The sequence below is a fragment of the Oncorhynchus clarkii genome, chromosome 15 (assembly GCF_045791955.1).
Source record: "Oncorhynchus clarkii lewisi isolate Uvic-CL-2024 chromosome 15, UVic_Ocla_1.0, whole genome shotgun sequence".
In the NCBI taxonomy this organism is placed as follows: Eukaryota; Metazoa; Chordata; class Actinopteri; order Salmoniformes; family Salmonidae; genus Oncorhynchus; species Oncorhynchus clarkii.
The window spans coordinates 28435528-28452641 of NC_092161.1; the positions used below are offsets into that span (position 1 = coordinate 28435528).

Sequence of the window (17114 nt, forward strand, 5' to 3'; positions counted from 1 at the left end):
GGTCAGCCATAGAAGTACAGTGCCACTTGAGCAAATTAGGGTTAAGGGCCTTGCTCAAGGGCACATTGTCAGATTTTTTTATTTGTCAGATCGGATGTTCAAACCAGCGAGCTGTTCGGTTACTGGTCCAACTCTCCAACCGTTAGGCTACTTGCCACCTTGGATTGCTGATGTTATGTATTGGCCAATAACAGGCCATATTGGCACTACTCAGAAAAGCAGTCCTCCATAGAAATTAATGGAATTCTACAGCCAGGCAACAAACCCTAATAGGGATTTTTCCCCCTTCATAATATCACAATCAACCTTTACCTGTTCAATGTAGACACAAATATAATACTTTTTTGTATAAAAAATATTCTGAAATATTGTATTTAAATATGCAAATGAGGCAACAACTCATTAAATATAAACATATTTGCATATCCCACAAATACGTTTTCTGGACACTGGATTACGTCAGCCTAAATATTTGGGTTTCATATTGTTAAAGCTGTTTTCACATATAGTCCTCTTTAAGGGTGTTTTCACCAATTTCTGTGAACTCAGTGCAGTTTGCGTTATTTTTTGTGCAGTGTTAACACTCCAAAAAAACTCAGACACCTTCTAAGAGCCCCCCAAAGCATAGCACCTCTTTAAAGTGAACTCTGGGGTAAAAAAAAAAAGTTATCTTTGTATTCACACTGCCCTTGCCTTTGAATGTGTACTCTTTTGCCAGTTCACTTCACCTATTTTGTGGTCTGTGTCATCTTTGCATTCACATTGCTATGTATAGAAAATAACCAAGATCATTTTCCAACATCCACTCAAAGCACTCTGGGTTTTCACAAAGTGCAGGACAAGCCATTCTATCAGAACATGTTATTGGACTGCTAGATATACCTACTTACATTTTGGAAGCTGAAAGATTGCATTTAGTTGAAAGATGAGACATAATACATATAATCAGAAGATAATATTAACATATACATGATATTGGTAACAGAATAAATAGCAGAAAATTGTACACCCAATGTAGGCTTCTGCCCCTTTATGAGCTAGCATTGATTTTGTACCCGATGTTGTGATTCTCATCAAATATTGTTGTTTTCTCACACTATTCAAACCAATGATTCTTATATACACTAGATGATAGATGTTGTAAAAAAATATGATGTAGGCTATAGAAATGCATTTATTAATGTCTACATTCGTTTTTGACCAATGTATTATATTATGTATTATATTACAGACACCTTAATGCATACTTTTAAATTATATTATGTAAGCTAAACATGATAAAATATAAAAACATTTTCCTTAAAGGATCTTTTTAAGAGATTATTAATATTACTGTCCCCACTACAACAACAAAAAGCACTTAAATACATGTAATTTGTCCTTGAAACATTGAACTGAAATACTGTAGAATTCAATTCATTCCTATGGAGGACTGCTCCTACTGGGGAGTACCAATATGGCCGACCGAGGGTTTCAAAGCCTCTCAATGGCAAATACGTAGCATCGGGCAATCAAGGGTTTATATACATTTTTGATTCAAATCCACATGTGAATAAACAGCTTATGAAGGTCTCGTAGCCTATAGATCACATACAGTATTTCAAACAAATAATCTGAGCATTGTGTCGGTACAAAACTCCATACTTGACAATCACTAATCAATGTCCAAAAACAGCACAGGGCTCATTTGAGGGGTCTGAGTTCAATTGGAGCATTCACACTGCAGAAAAAAATTATGTGAACAGCACTGACTTCACAAAAATAGTCCGAAAGGGTCCAAGTGTGAAAACACCCTTCCAGTATGGAAGACCAAACCTGCCGTAATTAGAATGAAATTAATAAATAAACGCACACATAAATAGATAAATACATCCACACATAATTAAATAAATGAGCAAGGAAATACTAAAATGATGACTAAAATGTATATATTTTCTCTACATATCTGTATGTATTTCATTATTTCTGTATGTATTATCTAATTATTCAAACTTTAATTAATTGTATTCATTTCTATATTTATTCATTTATTTATTTACAGTGGGGAGAACAAGTATTTGATACACTGCCGATTTTGCAGGTTTTCCTACTTACAAAGCATGTATAGTTTACTTTTGTATTTTTACAGTTAATCCGACCCTCTCTGCCTAGTCATCGCCATTTTACCTGCTGTTGTTGTGTTAGCTGATTAGCTGTTGTTGTCTCACCTGTTGTTTTAGCTAGCTCTCCCAATCAACACCTGCGATTACTTTATGCCTCGCTGTATGTCTCTCTCAAATGTCAATATGCCTTGTATACTGTTGTTCAGGTTAGTTATCATTGTTTTAGTTTACAATGGAGCCCCTAGTTCCACTCTTCATACCTCTGATACCTCCTTTCTCCCACCTCCCACACATGCGGTGACCTCACCCATTACAACCAGCATGTCCAGAGATACAACCTCTTTTATCATCACCCAGTGCCTGGGCTTACCTCCGCTGTACCCGCACCCCACCATACCCCTGTCTGCGCATTATGCCCTGAATATATTCTACCATGCCCAGAAATCTGCTCCTTCTATTCTTTGTCCCCAACGCTCTAGGCGACCAGTTTTGATAGCCTTTAGCCGCACCCTCATTCTACTCCTCCTCTGTTCAGCGGGTGATGTGGAGGTAAACCCAGGCCCTGCATGTCCCCAGGCACCCTCATTTGTTGACTTCTGTGATCGAAAAAGCCTTGGTTTCATGCATGTAAACATCAGAAGCCTCCTCCCTAAGTTTGTTTTACTCACTGCTTTAGCACACTCTGCCAACCCTGATGTCCTTGTCGTGTCTGAATCCCTACTTAGGAAGGCCACCAAAAATTCTGAGATTTCCATACCCAACTATAACATTTTCCGTCAAGATAGAACTGCCAAAGGGGGAGGAGTTGCAGTCTACTGCAGAGATAGCCTGCAAAGTAATGTCATACTTTCCAGGTCCATATCCAAACAGTTCGAACTACTAATTAAAAAAATTATTCTCTCCAGAAATAAGTCTCTCACTGTTGCCGCCTGCCACCGATCCCAGCTGTGCCCTGGACACCACCTGGACACCATTTGTGAATTGATCGCCCCCCATCTAGCTTCAAAGTTTGTTCTGTTTGGTGACCTAAACTGGGATATGCTTAACAACCCGGCAGTCCTACAATCTAAGCTAGATGCCCTCAATCTCACACAAATCATCAAGGAACCCACCAGGTACAACACTGAATCTGTAAACAAGGGCACCCTCATAGACGTTAGCCTGACCAACTGGCCCTCCAAATACACCTCCGCTGTCTTCAACCAGGATCTCAGCGATCACTGCCTCATTGCCTGTATCCGCTACGGGTCCGCAGTCAAACGGCCACCCCTCATCACTGTCAAACGCTCCCTAAAACACTTATGCGAGCAGGCCTTTCTAATCGACCTGTCCCGGGTATCCTGGAAGGATATTGACCCCATCCCGTCAGTTGAGGAAGCCTGGTCATTCTTTAAAAGTAACTTCCTCATCATCTTAGATAAGCATGCTCCGTTCAAAAAATACAGAACTAAGAACAGATGAAGCCCTTGGTTCACTCCACACCTGACTGCCCTCGACCAGCACAAAAACATCCTGTGGTAGACTGCAATAGCATTGAATAGTCCCCGCGATATGCAACTGTTCAGGGAAGTCAAGAACCAATACACGCAGTCAGTCAGGAAAGCAAAGGCCAGCTTTTTCAAGCAGAAATTTGCATCCTGTAGCTCTAACTCCAAAAAGTTCTGGGACACTGTAAAATCCATGGAGAACAAGAGCACCTCCTCCCAGCTGCCCACTGCACTGAGGCTAGGTAACACAGTCACCACCGATAAATCCATGATAATCGAAAACTTCAACAAGCATTTCTCAACGGCTGGCCATGCCTTCCTCCTGGCTACTCCAACCTCGGCCAACAGCTCCACCCCCCCCCCCCCCCCCACAGCTACTCGCCCAAGCCTCCCCAGCTTCTCCTTTACCCAAATCCAGATAGCAGATGTTCTGAAAGAGCTGCAAAACCTGGACCCGTACAAATCAGCTGGGCTTGACAATCTGGACACTCTATTTCTGAAACTATCCGCCGCCATTTCCGCAACCCCTATTACCAGCCTGTTCAACCTCTCTTTCATATCGTCTGAGATCCCCAAGGATTGGAAAGCTGCCGCAGTCATCCCCCTCTTCAAAGGGGGAGACACCCTGGACCCAAACTGTTACAGACCCATATCCATCCTGCCCTGCCTATCTAAGGTCTTCGAAAGCCAAGTCAACAAACAGATCACTGACCATCTCGAATCCCACCGTACCTTCTCCGCTGTGCAATCTGGTTTCCGAGCCGGTCACGGGTGCACCTCAGCCACGCTCAAGGTACTAAACAATATCATAACCGCCATCGATAAAAGACAGTACTGTGCAGCCGTCTTCATCGACCTGGCCAAGGCTTTCGACTCTGTCAATCCCCATATTCTTATCGGCAGACTCAGTAGCCTCGGTTTTTCTAATGACTGCCTTGCCTGGTTCACCAACTACTTTGCAGACAGAGTTCAGTGTGTCAAATCGGAGGGCATGTTGTCCGGTCCTCTGGCAGTCTCTATGGGGGTGCCACAGGGTTCAATTCTCGGGCCGACTCTTTTCTCTGTATATATCAATGATGTTGCTCTTGCTGCGGGCGATTCCCTGATCCACCTCTACGCAGACGACACCATTCTGTATACTTCTGGCCCTTCCTTGGACACTGTACTATCTAACCTCCAAACGAGATTCAATGCCATACAACACTCCTTCCGTGGCCTCCAACTGCTCTTAAACGCTAGTAAAACCAAATGCATGCTTTTCAACTGATCGCTGCCTGCACCCGCATGCCCAACTAGCATCACCACCCTGGATGGTTCCGACCTAGAATATGTGGACATCTATAAGTACCTAGGTGTCTGGCTAGACTGTAAACTCTCCTTCCAGACTCATATCAAACATCTCCAATCTAAAATCAAATCTAGAGTCGGCTTTCTATTCCGCAACAAAGCCTCCATCACTCACGCCGCCAAACTTACCCTAGTAAAACTGACTATCCTACCGATCCTCGACTTCAAAATAGCTTCCAATACTCTACTCAGCAAACTGGATGCAGTTTATGCCATCCGTTTTGTTACTAAAGCACCTTATACCACCCACCACTGCGACCTGTATACTCTAGTCGGCTGGCCCTCGTTACATATTCGTCACCAGACCCACAGGCTCCAGGTCATCTACAAGTCCATGCTAGGTAAAGCTCCGCCTTATCTCAGTTCACGATGGCAACACCCACCCGTAGCACGCGCTCCAGCAGGTGTATCTCACTGATCATCCCTAAAGCCAACACCTCATTTGGCCGCCTTTCCTTCCAGTTCTCTGCTGCCTGTGACTGGAACGAATTGCAAAAATCGCTGAAGTTGGAGACTTTTATCTCCCTCACCAACTTTAAACATCTGCTATCTGAGCAGCTAACCGATCGCTGCAGCTGTACATAGTCCATCGGTATATAGCCCACCCAATTTACCTACCTCATCCCCATACTGTTTTTATTTATTTACTTTTCTGCTCTTTTGCACACCAGTATCTCTACCTGCACATGACCATCTGATCATTTATCACTCCAGTGTTAATCTGCAAAATTGGAATTATTCGTCTACCTCCTCATGCCTTTTGCACACAATGTATATAGACTCTTTTTTTCTACTGTGTTATTGACTTGTTTATTGTTTACTCCATGTGTAACTCTGTGTTGTTGTCTGTTCACACTGATATGCTTTATCTTGGCCAGGTCGCAGTTGTAAATGAGAACTTGTTCTCAACTAGCCTACCTGGTTAAATAAAGGTGAATTAAAACATTTATAAAAATCGAGGCACAAATCTGGGGAAGGGTACCAAAACATTTATGCAGCATTGAACGTTCCAGCCAAGACAACGTAGGAGTGGCTTCGGAACAAGTCTCTGAATGTCCTTGAGTGGCCCAGCCAGAGCCCGGACTTGAACCTGATCGAACATCTCTGAAAATAGCTGTGCAGCAAATCTCCCCATCCAACCTGACAGAGCTTGAGAGGATCTGCAGAGAATAATGGGAGAAACTGCTAAGCTTGTAACGTCATACCCAATAAGGTTTGAGGCTATAATTGCTACCAAAGGTCCTTCAACAAAGTACTGAGTAAAGGGTTTGAATAACCTAACAAAATGTGGAAAAAGCCAAGGGGTCTAAATACTTTCCGAAGGCACTCAATATATAAATGTTATGTCTTCGGCTGTGAGTAATGGAAAAAAAATTGGCTTCTGACACATTTGAATAAATCAATAGATGTTTTGTGCACAAAGGTGATAACTAAAGTGTCTTATTAGGAATTTTAAAATTTGACTTCTCTATGTGGCCATGTATGGACATTGTCTTTCTGGGCGGGCGTCAGTTAAATTGCAGTACCGAAACAAAACTGTAGGAGCAGTAGAAACCGTGCTTCTTAACCAGAACCCTGGCCCCTTGGTGAAAGCCCACAGTCCATGTGACAGCCACTGGTGAGCATAGCAACGAAATTAACAAACATTATTGACGTGCAAGAAAATAGTCGCTAGCATGCATAAAAATGTGTTTACATTTTTTATAATCCAAACATTAATTAGAAAACAATGATTTTTATGGTTAAACGTGACTTTAAACTGATAGGGTTAGACTCTCGGCAGTGGTGTAAAGTACTTAAGTAAAAATACTTTAAAGTACTACTTAAGTCGTTTTTTGGGGTATCTGTACTTTACTATTTATATTTTTGACAACTTTTACTTTTACTTCACTACATAAAAAAAAAAGAATGCACTTTTGACCTCATACATTTTCCTTGACACCCAAAAGTACTTCTTACATTTTGAATGCTTAGCAGGACAGGAACATGGTCCAATTCATGCACTTATCAAGAGAACACGTGGTCGTCCCTACTGCCTCTGATCTGGTGAACTAACTAAACACATGCATCATTTGTAAATGATATCTGAGTGCTGGAGTGTGCCCCTGGCTATCCATACATATTCAAAACAAGAAAATGGTGCTGTCTGCTTTGCTTAATATAAGGAATTTGAAATGATTTCTACTTTTTATACTTAAGTATATTTTAGCAATTACATTTACTTTTGATAAGTATATTTAGAACCAAATACTTTTAGACTTTTACTGAAGTAGTATTGTCCTGGGTGACTTTCACTTTTACTTGAGAAACTTTCTATGAAGGTATCTAGACTTTTACTCAAGTATGACATTTGGGTACTTTTTTCCATCACTGCCACTAGGCATATGAAATGTCAGTTTTCTAGTTCTGACTAGTACTTGAACGTGGCATAAGTTCCTAGGATAGTGGGCAAGTTAGCTGGTCCTTCTGTTGGACGTACGTTCTGATGTCTCACCACGCAGGCTACGTTTTCTAATATGATTGGTCAACAATGGGCTTGAAAAATAGAGCAGAATCCTATTTTCTCTGCCTCGGCTCGCTGAGCAGCTTCCACTGAGCACCACTGACCATCCCACCCTGTCCACAGGCGCTGTCTGTCAGAGGGTTTAGCCTTAAGATGCTTTTGGGAAACCGGGCCGATGATGTTCATGCACAGTTCAGGGTAGCCAGGTTTTGTTTAATGTTTTTTTGCCCATTTTCTTTGACAAAAGTAGCCAGGTGCTTTGAATTACAGTGTAGTGCTGCTAATTTGTTGTTGTTGTCATATTCAAGACAGATTAAAGCTTGAATCCGTAGTTGAAACAATAACAAAGCATTGACCCCACCTCAGTTTTACTAAAAAGCTGAGGGATGGGCCTGAAGAAATGCTAACTCTCAAATTCATAGACATAGAGGTATGGATGCCTCGGTCTGACCATCCATGATATAAAAAAACGTGAGTTTTAACAGGAGCCAAATATATATGGCTATGGTTTTAAGCATGTTTTGAGGCTATACAGTATTTGTTTACATTTACATTGTTTATTAATATTGGAGTAAAATACGCTTGTATTTTGGGTTCTGATGGGGTACGACAGTTAAACTAAGCTCACACAGCATTTAAGTTATATTCCTCAAGAATCAATGTGTATATATCATTAATTTATAAGTCAAAAAATGGAGCAACAAGGATTCTAACTTTAAGTGAAACTGTTTTAATAAGTCAGGACCCCAAGATTCAATAACATTAAAAAACCCTCTAAACCCAGTCTCACCATGATGTGACATCACATTGTTTTATTGTCATTCATTGCAGAACAATATTTTACAGAAGGATGAGTAGAACACGTCCAGTACAATACAGAGCCGACATACAACAGAATCCAGACTCGGGAGAAAGAAGTGATCGCTACGGAAAAAGACTAATGGATGAATGGGCTTTTCTTAGTCTGAACATTCATTTTTCTTGATCAGCCCCCCCCGCGGAGTCAGTCAATAGAGCTCCGTCAATGACTAAGGCAATCTTGGAAAATAAGTGTCTGAACAGTTTGGAGCTATTATTAAGACATGCATTGCAGACTACTAGACAACAGTAGCACCACTCCGAGCATTCATACTTCTGCTCAAGGGAAACACCTTTGAACAGACACAGACATATTTATGTACACCATATCCTACAGATAAATGACTGGGAGAAGCGCTTTCCCCAAGAGACTAGCTGATAAAAGGCTTGACATTTTAAGAGCAATGAGCATATTATGCAACAGCTATACAGGAGTGTAATTGTAATAGGACCAGAGATTTACAGATAGCATAAGAACTAAAACGTTATATTGTTAACAGATGCAGATACTGAAGAATATACACTGAGTGTACAAAACAATAGGAACACCATGACAGACTGAGCAGGTGAATCCAGATGGAAGTTATGATCCTTTATTGATGTCACCTGTTAAATCCACTTCAATCAGTGTAGATAAAGGGGAGGAGACAGGTTACAGAAGGATTTTTAAGCCTTGAGACAACTGAGACATGGATTGTGTATGTGGGCCTGCCATTCAGAGGGTGAATGGGCAAGAGAAAAGATTTAAGTGCCTTTGAACGGGGGGGGGGGGGGGGGGGGGGGGTATGGTAGTATATGCCAGGTGCATTGGTTTAAGTGTGTTAAGAACTGCAACACTGCTGCGTTTTTCACACTCAACAGCTTCCCATGTGTATCAAGAATGGTCCACCACCCAAGGGAGATCCAGCCAACTTGACACAACTCTGGGAAGCTTTGGAGTCAACATGGGCCAGGATCCCTGTGGAATGCTTTCGACACCTTGTAGAATCCATGTCCCAACGAATTGAGGCAGTTCTAAGGGGCAAAAGGGGGTGCAACTCAATATTAGGAAGGTGCTCCTATTGTTTTGTACACTCAGTGTATACTGTTCAAGATTAAGAAAAGTAGTTTTTAATATATATATTTTTTACTTTAAAGCAATCAATAAATTACTAAATCCCACTGCAATAGATCTATTATTGACTTTTGCTTGCTTTAGAATGCATCAAGACATCTGTGGACACTTACGCAGAATTCATCTTCAACCTCCAGAAGTATATAATGCTTTTTTGTGTGTTGTGTACTGTAGTAGTTATATCGTTCAGTAGAACAGCAATTAATTGCTTTCAAATAAATATATTCTGGGCTTTATCTATTTGAAACCCTTCACTATTCAACAAAACCCTCCATTCAAAATCGCGTTCTCAAATGCCTCAATCGGCGTGGACTATATTCTATGTGTTTAGCTGATCCATTTTCTAGAATGGATTTAGACATTCCTAGGGTACAAGCTGTGGCCCCTCAACACATTCACAAGCTGGTTTTCAGAATAAATGAAAAGTATAGCATTCTGTTGACACCAACCCAATAGACTGAATCGTTGACTGTCAGGAGTTTTTGTCATTTCTGAAGTTGCGTTATGTTGCTGTGGCGTTTTGGATTATGGGTTTTGTACATAGTGGGTTGCCATCACAGGCACTTTGCAAGTCTTTGGCTTACAGAACACTTTCACAGGGAAAACCCTTAAGAGCACTACAGGCTAAAAGAGAGGCATCACCTCATTGCTCGTTACTACTAATGCACGGAGATTCATTCAGCCTAGCAAAGCACTGTTAGAATGCGCTGCGAGTGTGTTTTGAAGACCATTATACACCATTAAAACATCAACAGAAAAAGGTCTGTGCAACGCTAATACTGTTCATAGAACTAAGCAAAAAGAATGAAGTTAACTTAAGTGTTAGCATGTTAACCATGCATGTTGGACGGTTCTCATCTTTGTCATCAAATTTGCTAAGAGCTAGACATTTCTATGGTAGGTATTGCGTGGGCTTATAAAACTAGGGAGCCTATTTATTTAAAAAAAAAAACTTTTTATAGATTATTTTCCAAAAACAACTTCCAAATGTACATTTCTGGAGTTATCAACTATTAATTAGAAGACTGTAAAATAACATAAAAACATAGCTGTTTTATTGGTTTGTCTTGAATGCACTACATCCATTCCTCATTGGAAACATCTCTACTGGCAGTACAGTATAGCAGTGTCATTATGGATGATTACATCTTAAGGCATTTACAGCCCTTTTAGGCAGGGGACTTCCACTGCATTGTGGGATAGCTGACCACAGCCGGGTAAATCCATTTGAATTCAGTCACTTTTTGACAGCATCTGTTGATTTAAACAAAACTTCCCATACATGTTTCCCCATGGAAGAAGTGGTCAGAAAGAACAGATTTCCAGAAAGATTTAAAACAACAAATATACCCATTCAAGTCAACATTCTCTGATGATCTTTGTGGTACCATTTGAAAGTTGACATTTTCATTTTATTCTCATTTTAGTACATTTTTCTGCCAAAACATGACACTCACCCTGTACCTTAGAGGCTGCTGCCCTATGTACATAGACATGGAATCACTGGTCACTTTAATAATGGCACACTAGTCACTTTAATCATGTTTACATATGTATATATTCCATTCTACTGTATTTTAGTTAATGCCACTCCGACATTGCTCATCCTAATATTTATATATTACTTAATTCCATTCTTTTACTTTTAGATTTGTGTGCATTGTTAGATACTACTGCACTGTTGGAGCTAGGAACACAAGCATTTCACTACACCCGCAATAACATCTGCTAAATATGTGTATATGATTTTGATTTATTCAAGAGCATGTTGTGTCTCAACCAATGGCGGGCATAACACAAAACCTTAGATGATGTAAAAATAGGGTCTAAGTTACAACATATGTGAAAAGATAATTGACGTTAAAGGTAAAAAAATAAAACATTTGTATAATGTTTTTATATTTTTGCCAGACATTATAAAATATTTGACAACCCTGTTTGTATGCATTTAAATGATATACATCTCAACTGATTATATTTTCCAGTGATGAAGATATGGATGTCTCATGGTATGGTGGAGTTTGCAAAATCAGTCAAAGCACTTTTATCACTTGAATGTCACTTTCGGAGCACTTCTACACTGGGCAAATATGTATGGCAGATTTTGTTCAAATCAAAAGGGGTGTTGTCAAAAAGTGATTGAATTCAAATGGATTTAACAAGTCATGATGCCTCCGAGTCATCCAACCGGAGATGCTTTCAGTCCCTCTCAGTCCTGGCCTATCCTAGCCCTCTTTGGGATGATCCACCAATCATCAGGCCCAGTCCCAATCACCACTCATCAGGCTCAACCCTTCAAACGCTCATTGGAGCCAGTCCCTCTGATCCTGGCTGAGTCATCCTGCCTTCTAGCCCCTGTCTTGCTCTGTTTGAGTGGTCAATGCTCGAGGCCCCTCTCTGTAGGCCAGCTTCCGGAGAGGCCCCTTCTCACTGTGTGATCCCAGAGGCCAGCGCTTTGCCCTTGTGTCTGGTGAGCGCGTCCTCAAGGAATCCTGCCAGCTTCCCACAGTCCTCCTGCATGGGGTTACACAGGGTTTGAGATTAGATCATTACAGGTTATTGCAAATGACTATGGCCGTTTGCAATAACATTAGGCGACAAGGATACCTACCTCACTTATGAAGGCGTAGTGAACAAGTTCATTGGCAAGGTCTTTGGAGCTGTCAGCTGAAAGATTCATACAAAATAGTTCAGCCTCATACCACGATATGTAAAAAAAAAAAAAAAACATAATAATGGATATGAAAGTGTCCATTAGAACTCACTCGGAAGGATGTCACAGCTAAGTTGTCGATGGAGCTTGTCGTCCATCTTAAGAAACAGAGAGAGCTAAGGAGAGGACAGGATAGAGGAATATATTTTGTCAACACAGAATATGCTTATCCCCCAAATGCAATGAGGATCAGAATGGATTTTTAAAAATAGCGATGTTATGTCATGTTATAGTAAGTCCAAAAGGCCACGTGACATGGGGGGGGGGGGGGGGGGTTGTACACATTGACACCATTATTTAAAAGAAGACTATGGTCAAACTCACATGAGTTTTGGTCCCTTCTTCATTTGACTCCAAGTTACAGTGCATCTGAATCACCTGCAACACACCATCAGACCAACCATCAGCGTACTTTAACATGCACTATTCTCTTTAAAGCCCGGGACTAGTATTATTACAGACGTCGGTTATGTAATCATTATCTCAGCATGTGCATTATTTCAGAGGAAGATTGCACAGGATTCCTTATTTTCTTTTTCATTCAATTGAGTCGACGACGGAAGCCTGGAGTGGAGGTTTTTATATTCTAGACATGAAGATATTTCATCATCATGTCTAGACGATAATAAACTACAATTATAACTTGTGCTTAGCTGCCAAATATATACAGTAACAGTCAAAGGTTTTTGACGAACCCACTCATACCAGGGTTTTTCAAGAGTGTGCAAATCTGTCATCAAGGCAAACAGTGGCTACTTTGAATCATCTAAAATATACAATATATTTAGATTTGTTTAACACTTTTATAGTTAATACATGATTCCATATGTGTTCTTTCATAGTTCTGATGTCTTCCCTATTATTCTACAATGTAGAACATAGTCAAAAATAAAGAAGAACTCTTGAATGAGTAGGTGTGTCCAAACGTTTGACCGGTACTGTAGGTGTCCCCATAATATTATAATTATAATGATTATTTTAGCGATCCACGGTAGACGTCCCTCCTAATAAAAATTTGAGCATCTGGACAGTATTTGCTGGATATGAGTTTATGGATGATAAACTTGCTATTTCCTAAAAGTTTAGCTCAATGGGGAACCCGGGAATGCCCTGCTTTGTCATCTGTTGCCTAATTCATCAACAGCCAGGGTTGAATTAATTAAGATTATAGGCACAAAAACATTTAGGCCTACTTAAACTGACACATTTGGCGATGTTCAACTTGAATTCTATGGCACAAAATGTATAGACACAAGAATCACTGTGAAAGTTGCTAAATGCAGGCCATTCATATGAAATATATGCAGCACTTTGTTTAAGCATTAATTCTATGTTTTCTTGCTCAAACTTCCAGCAGTACCTGTCAAACGCTGTAATGTCTCGGTAAACACAGAGATGTCGATACGCACAGAACTAGTATTATGAGAGGACCTTGGAGTTTGCTGAAAAACAGTAGGTTATTCTGTCCGGAATTGTATATTGGCACGAGACTAGTATTACTAGAGAACGTTGATTATGTCATTATTACCCCAGAACATCCGTTATTCCAGAGTACGATTCAGACAGGATTTGTTTTTCCCAAACATGCCCCCTGTAATTCGTTAGTTTTTTCTAGACGTGATAATATTTCAACAAGTCCAGGCGATAACAGGTCTACACTGACAACTCAAACCATACCAAACCATCTTTGATATCATGTCGGCGTAATATTTGAATTGAGGAAGTGTGATCATAAATTAATTCCACAATAGACGTCCTAAATGCCCCCCATCCTTCAGACGTGAGCTAAACGGTGCAATTGCACTTGAGATGCGTTTTAAGGCGTTGAATGAGAAAGTGAACTTATCATTTTCAAAAGTTTAGGTAAGCTGTATGCTGCTTTGTCATCTATTAACAGCAAGGGTTACAATTTTTTAAAACTTTTTTAAAATTTATTTTTACATCAGCAATATTAAATTAATACGCACAAAACATATAAATAAAAGCATTCACTGTGAAAGTTGATACATAGGGCCTTCATATATAGGCTATGCGCAGCACTTCATTCAATTTATTGAATCACATTTTTTCTTGCTCAAATCATGAGCAACACCTTTTTTGTAATTATTACGTAATTACATAATTACGTTACCCGACCTCGGCCAGTAAAAGGAATCCTGTCCAAATAGGGCTTAACACACACAAACAAATAGAAAGACAGACAGACAGACACACACCTTTCTGCTCTCTGTCTCTTGGGGCTCAGGGGTGGGGGACTTCGCCGTCTCCACCTGTTCGTGGGACAGGGATAGGGCACGGGGTACGGGGTGGGGCCGCGACGACGCAAAGTTCATGAGGGGGTATATCCCATTCCTAAAGAGGGATGAGTCAGAATGATGTCAGGGGCCACAAGGCCATCTCTTAATGACACCCTACACAAAGCCCATAAGAGGCAATGACCAAGGCAGCTCTTTAAGGTTGCATCCTAAATTGCACCGTATTCGCTATAATAGTGCACTACTTTTGACCAGAGCCCAATGGGTGAATGGAATTAGCCCTTACTTGACGTCCTCCAGGAACTTGTCCAGCTCCAAAGGAGACACATGGGAATACTTGAGCTGAACGCCAGGCCGGTTGCCATGTTTGATTTCTGCCATGAGACCGTTGGGGTCAAAGGACTTGGTCTTCTCCTCCACACAGTTCTCTGGCAGCAGGTCTGCAAAGAGAGATGGGTAAGGGAGTGTTACATGGATGCCACACCAGTTTGGCATATAGCAAATCAAATCAAAAAACGTTTCCACTTCCATTGTAACAACAGACGTTCAAAGAAATCCCACAAAATCCAATGAAGGATTTCAGTATTTTTCAGCTGTCCCATAACAAAAAGGAAATAAGATGTGGAAACATTTTCTTTCTCCCACACAAATGACTAGCCTGTTTTGCATTTTGTTTGTGCCATCATGCCACTCCTTGTCAAAAAATTGGCAGTTGTCAATCCACAGATTGCATGCCATGTGCATGGGGGGCTTCAGAGATGGAGACACTCACACTGGTTGCTGATGAGGCAGTGGGCAGCCAGTAGCTTGAGGGAGTGAACCTCAAACAGCACACGGTGGAAGAGCAGGTCGTGGGCTGTGGGACGCTGCTTGGCCTCGTGACGCACACACGACTGAGTAAACTCCTGCAAGAGGGAGTGGAGGTCAAAGGTCAGAGCTATGTAGTGTATTAGTTAGGGTTTAATTCGTGTGTTGGGATCCTTTAAAATGTACATTCAATAAACTCGATTTCATAAGGTGTGGGTTTTAATCAAATGTGTTTTTGCACATTGGCCAATTTTGATGCTTTGCTATATTTGGGCCATGGATGGAAACATGAGTGAGACTGACTCTCATGAGGGGATCCTCCAGAGACTGGCCTGCGTTGGTGATGGCCTCCTTGGACACAACAGCATCTCCATTAGCCTGTATTTCCAGGACAGCCATCTATAAGTAAATACAAAGATTCCATTAAGAAATGAACATGGGTACATTAATGTGGTCTCCTTGGTGTAAGGGCCTCTGGGTGTGTGCTGGTATACAGTCTGTGTCATCTATTAGACTGAGATAGGACATGTGAACATATGAACACAACTTCAATTTTTTACTTGAGTTTATTTAGGAAATACTTTTCTTAACTCTTATTTTTCTTAAAACTGCATTGTTGGTTAAGGGCTTGTAAGTAAGCATTTCACTGTAAGGTCTACTACACCTGTTGTATTCGGCGCATGTGACAAATATGTTTTGATTTGATTTGATACAAAGAGGACAACGCAATTAGGGCTGTGGCGGTCATGAAATGTCAGCTGGTTATTGTCACGCAAAAGACTGCCAGTCTCATGGTAATTGGCCGTTAGTGAACATAAACACGTTAAGCATCTCCTGCCCTCCCCACATACAAGCTGCTGATGCGCCTTTGGAACATCTATATTTCAAAAAGTAGAATAAATCAATTTAATATACACCATCACAATAAATTCATTATTCATTTTAGGCAGGTATATAGAAACTTTGTGATATTAGTATTTATTATGCATCCCCATTAGCTGCTACACAAAATTCATGTGTATGTGTGTGTTTAGTGCGCATGTTATCGTGTGTGTATGCATTTGTCTCTTCACAGTCCCCGCTGTTCCATAAGGTGTATTTGATCTGTTTTTTTAAATATAATTTTAAAGCTTGCGTGAGTTGCTTGATGTGGAATAGAGTTCCATGTAGTCATGACTCTGTGTAGTACTGTGTGCCTCCCATAGTCTGTTCTGGACTTGGGGACTGTGAAGAGACCTGGTGGCATATATTGTGGGGTATGCATGGGTGCCGGAGCTGTGTGCCAGTAGTTCAAACAGACAGCTCGGTGCAACATGTCAATACCTCTCAAAAATACAAGTAATGATGAAGTAAATCTGTACTTTACTTTGAGCCAGGTGAGATTGACATGCATATTATTAATGTTAGCTCTCTGTGTACATCCAGGGGCCAGCCGTGCTGTCCTGTTCTGAGCCAATTGCAATTTTCCTAATCCCCTCTTTGTGGCACCTGACCACATGACTGAACAGTAGTCCAGGTGCAACAAAACTAGGGCCTGTAGGACCTGCCTTGTTGATAGTGCTGTTAAGGCAGGCAGAGCAGCACTTTATTATGGAGAGACTTCTCCCCATCTTAGCTGCCGAGTGGCGCAGCGCTCTAAGGCACTGCATCTCAGTGCAAGAGTCTGCAGTCCCTGGTTCATATCCAGGCTGCATTAAATCTGGCTGTGATTGGGGTGATTGGGAGTCCCATAGGGTGGTGCACAATTGGCCCAGCGTTGTATGGGTTTGGCCTGGGGTAGACGTCATTGTAAATAAGAATTTGTTCTGAACTGACTTGAGCAGTTAAATAAAGGTTAAATAAAATTGAAAGATACTCTGTTTTGACCATGACAGTATACAATCCAGGGTTACTCCAAGCAGTTTAGTCACCTCAACTTGCTCAATTTC

The 17114-nt window shown here is 40.9% G+C and overlaps 1 protein-coding gene across 1 annotated transcript in view; it reads right to left on the reverse strand.

The window, feature by feature from the left end:
• Positions 1 to 8228: 8228 nt before the first annotated feature.
• Positions 8229 to 17114, reverse strand: part of LOC139367148 (nuclear receptor-binding protein 2-like) — a 55481-nt gene continuing 46595 nt past the window's right edge. Inside the window, exons 10-17 of the mRNA XM_071105253.1 lie at positions 15490 to 15585; positions 15152 to 15284; positions 14666 to 14819; positions 14341 to 14476; positions 12449 to 12502; positions 12177 to 12240; positions 12023 to 12078; positions 8229 to 11925 (exon numbers count right to left, since the gene is read on the reverse strand). Coding sequence (XP_070961354.1) covers positions 11839 to 11925; positions 12023 to 12078; positions 12177 to 12240; positions 12449 to 12502; positions 14341 to 14476; positions 14666 to 14819; positions 15152 to 15284; positions 15490 to 15585 — 780 coding nt within the window. The 3' untranslated portion in view covers positions 8229 to 11838. The remainder of the gene's footprint in view (positions 11926 to 12022; positions 12079 to 12176; positions 12241 to 12448; positions 12503 to 14340; positions 14477 to 14665; positions 14820 to 15151; positions 15285 to 15489; positions 15586 to 17114) is intronic.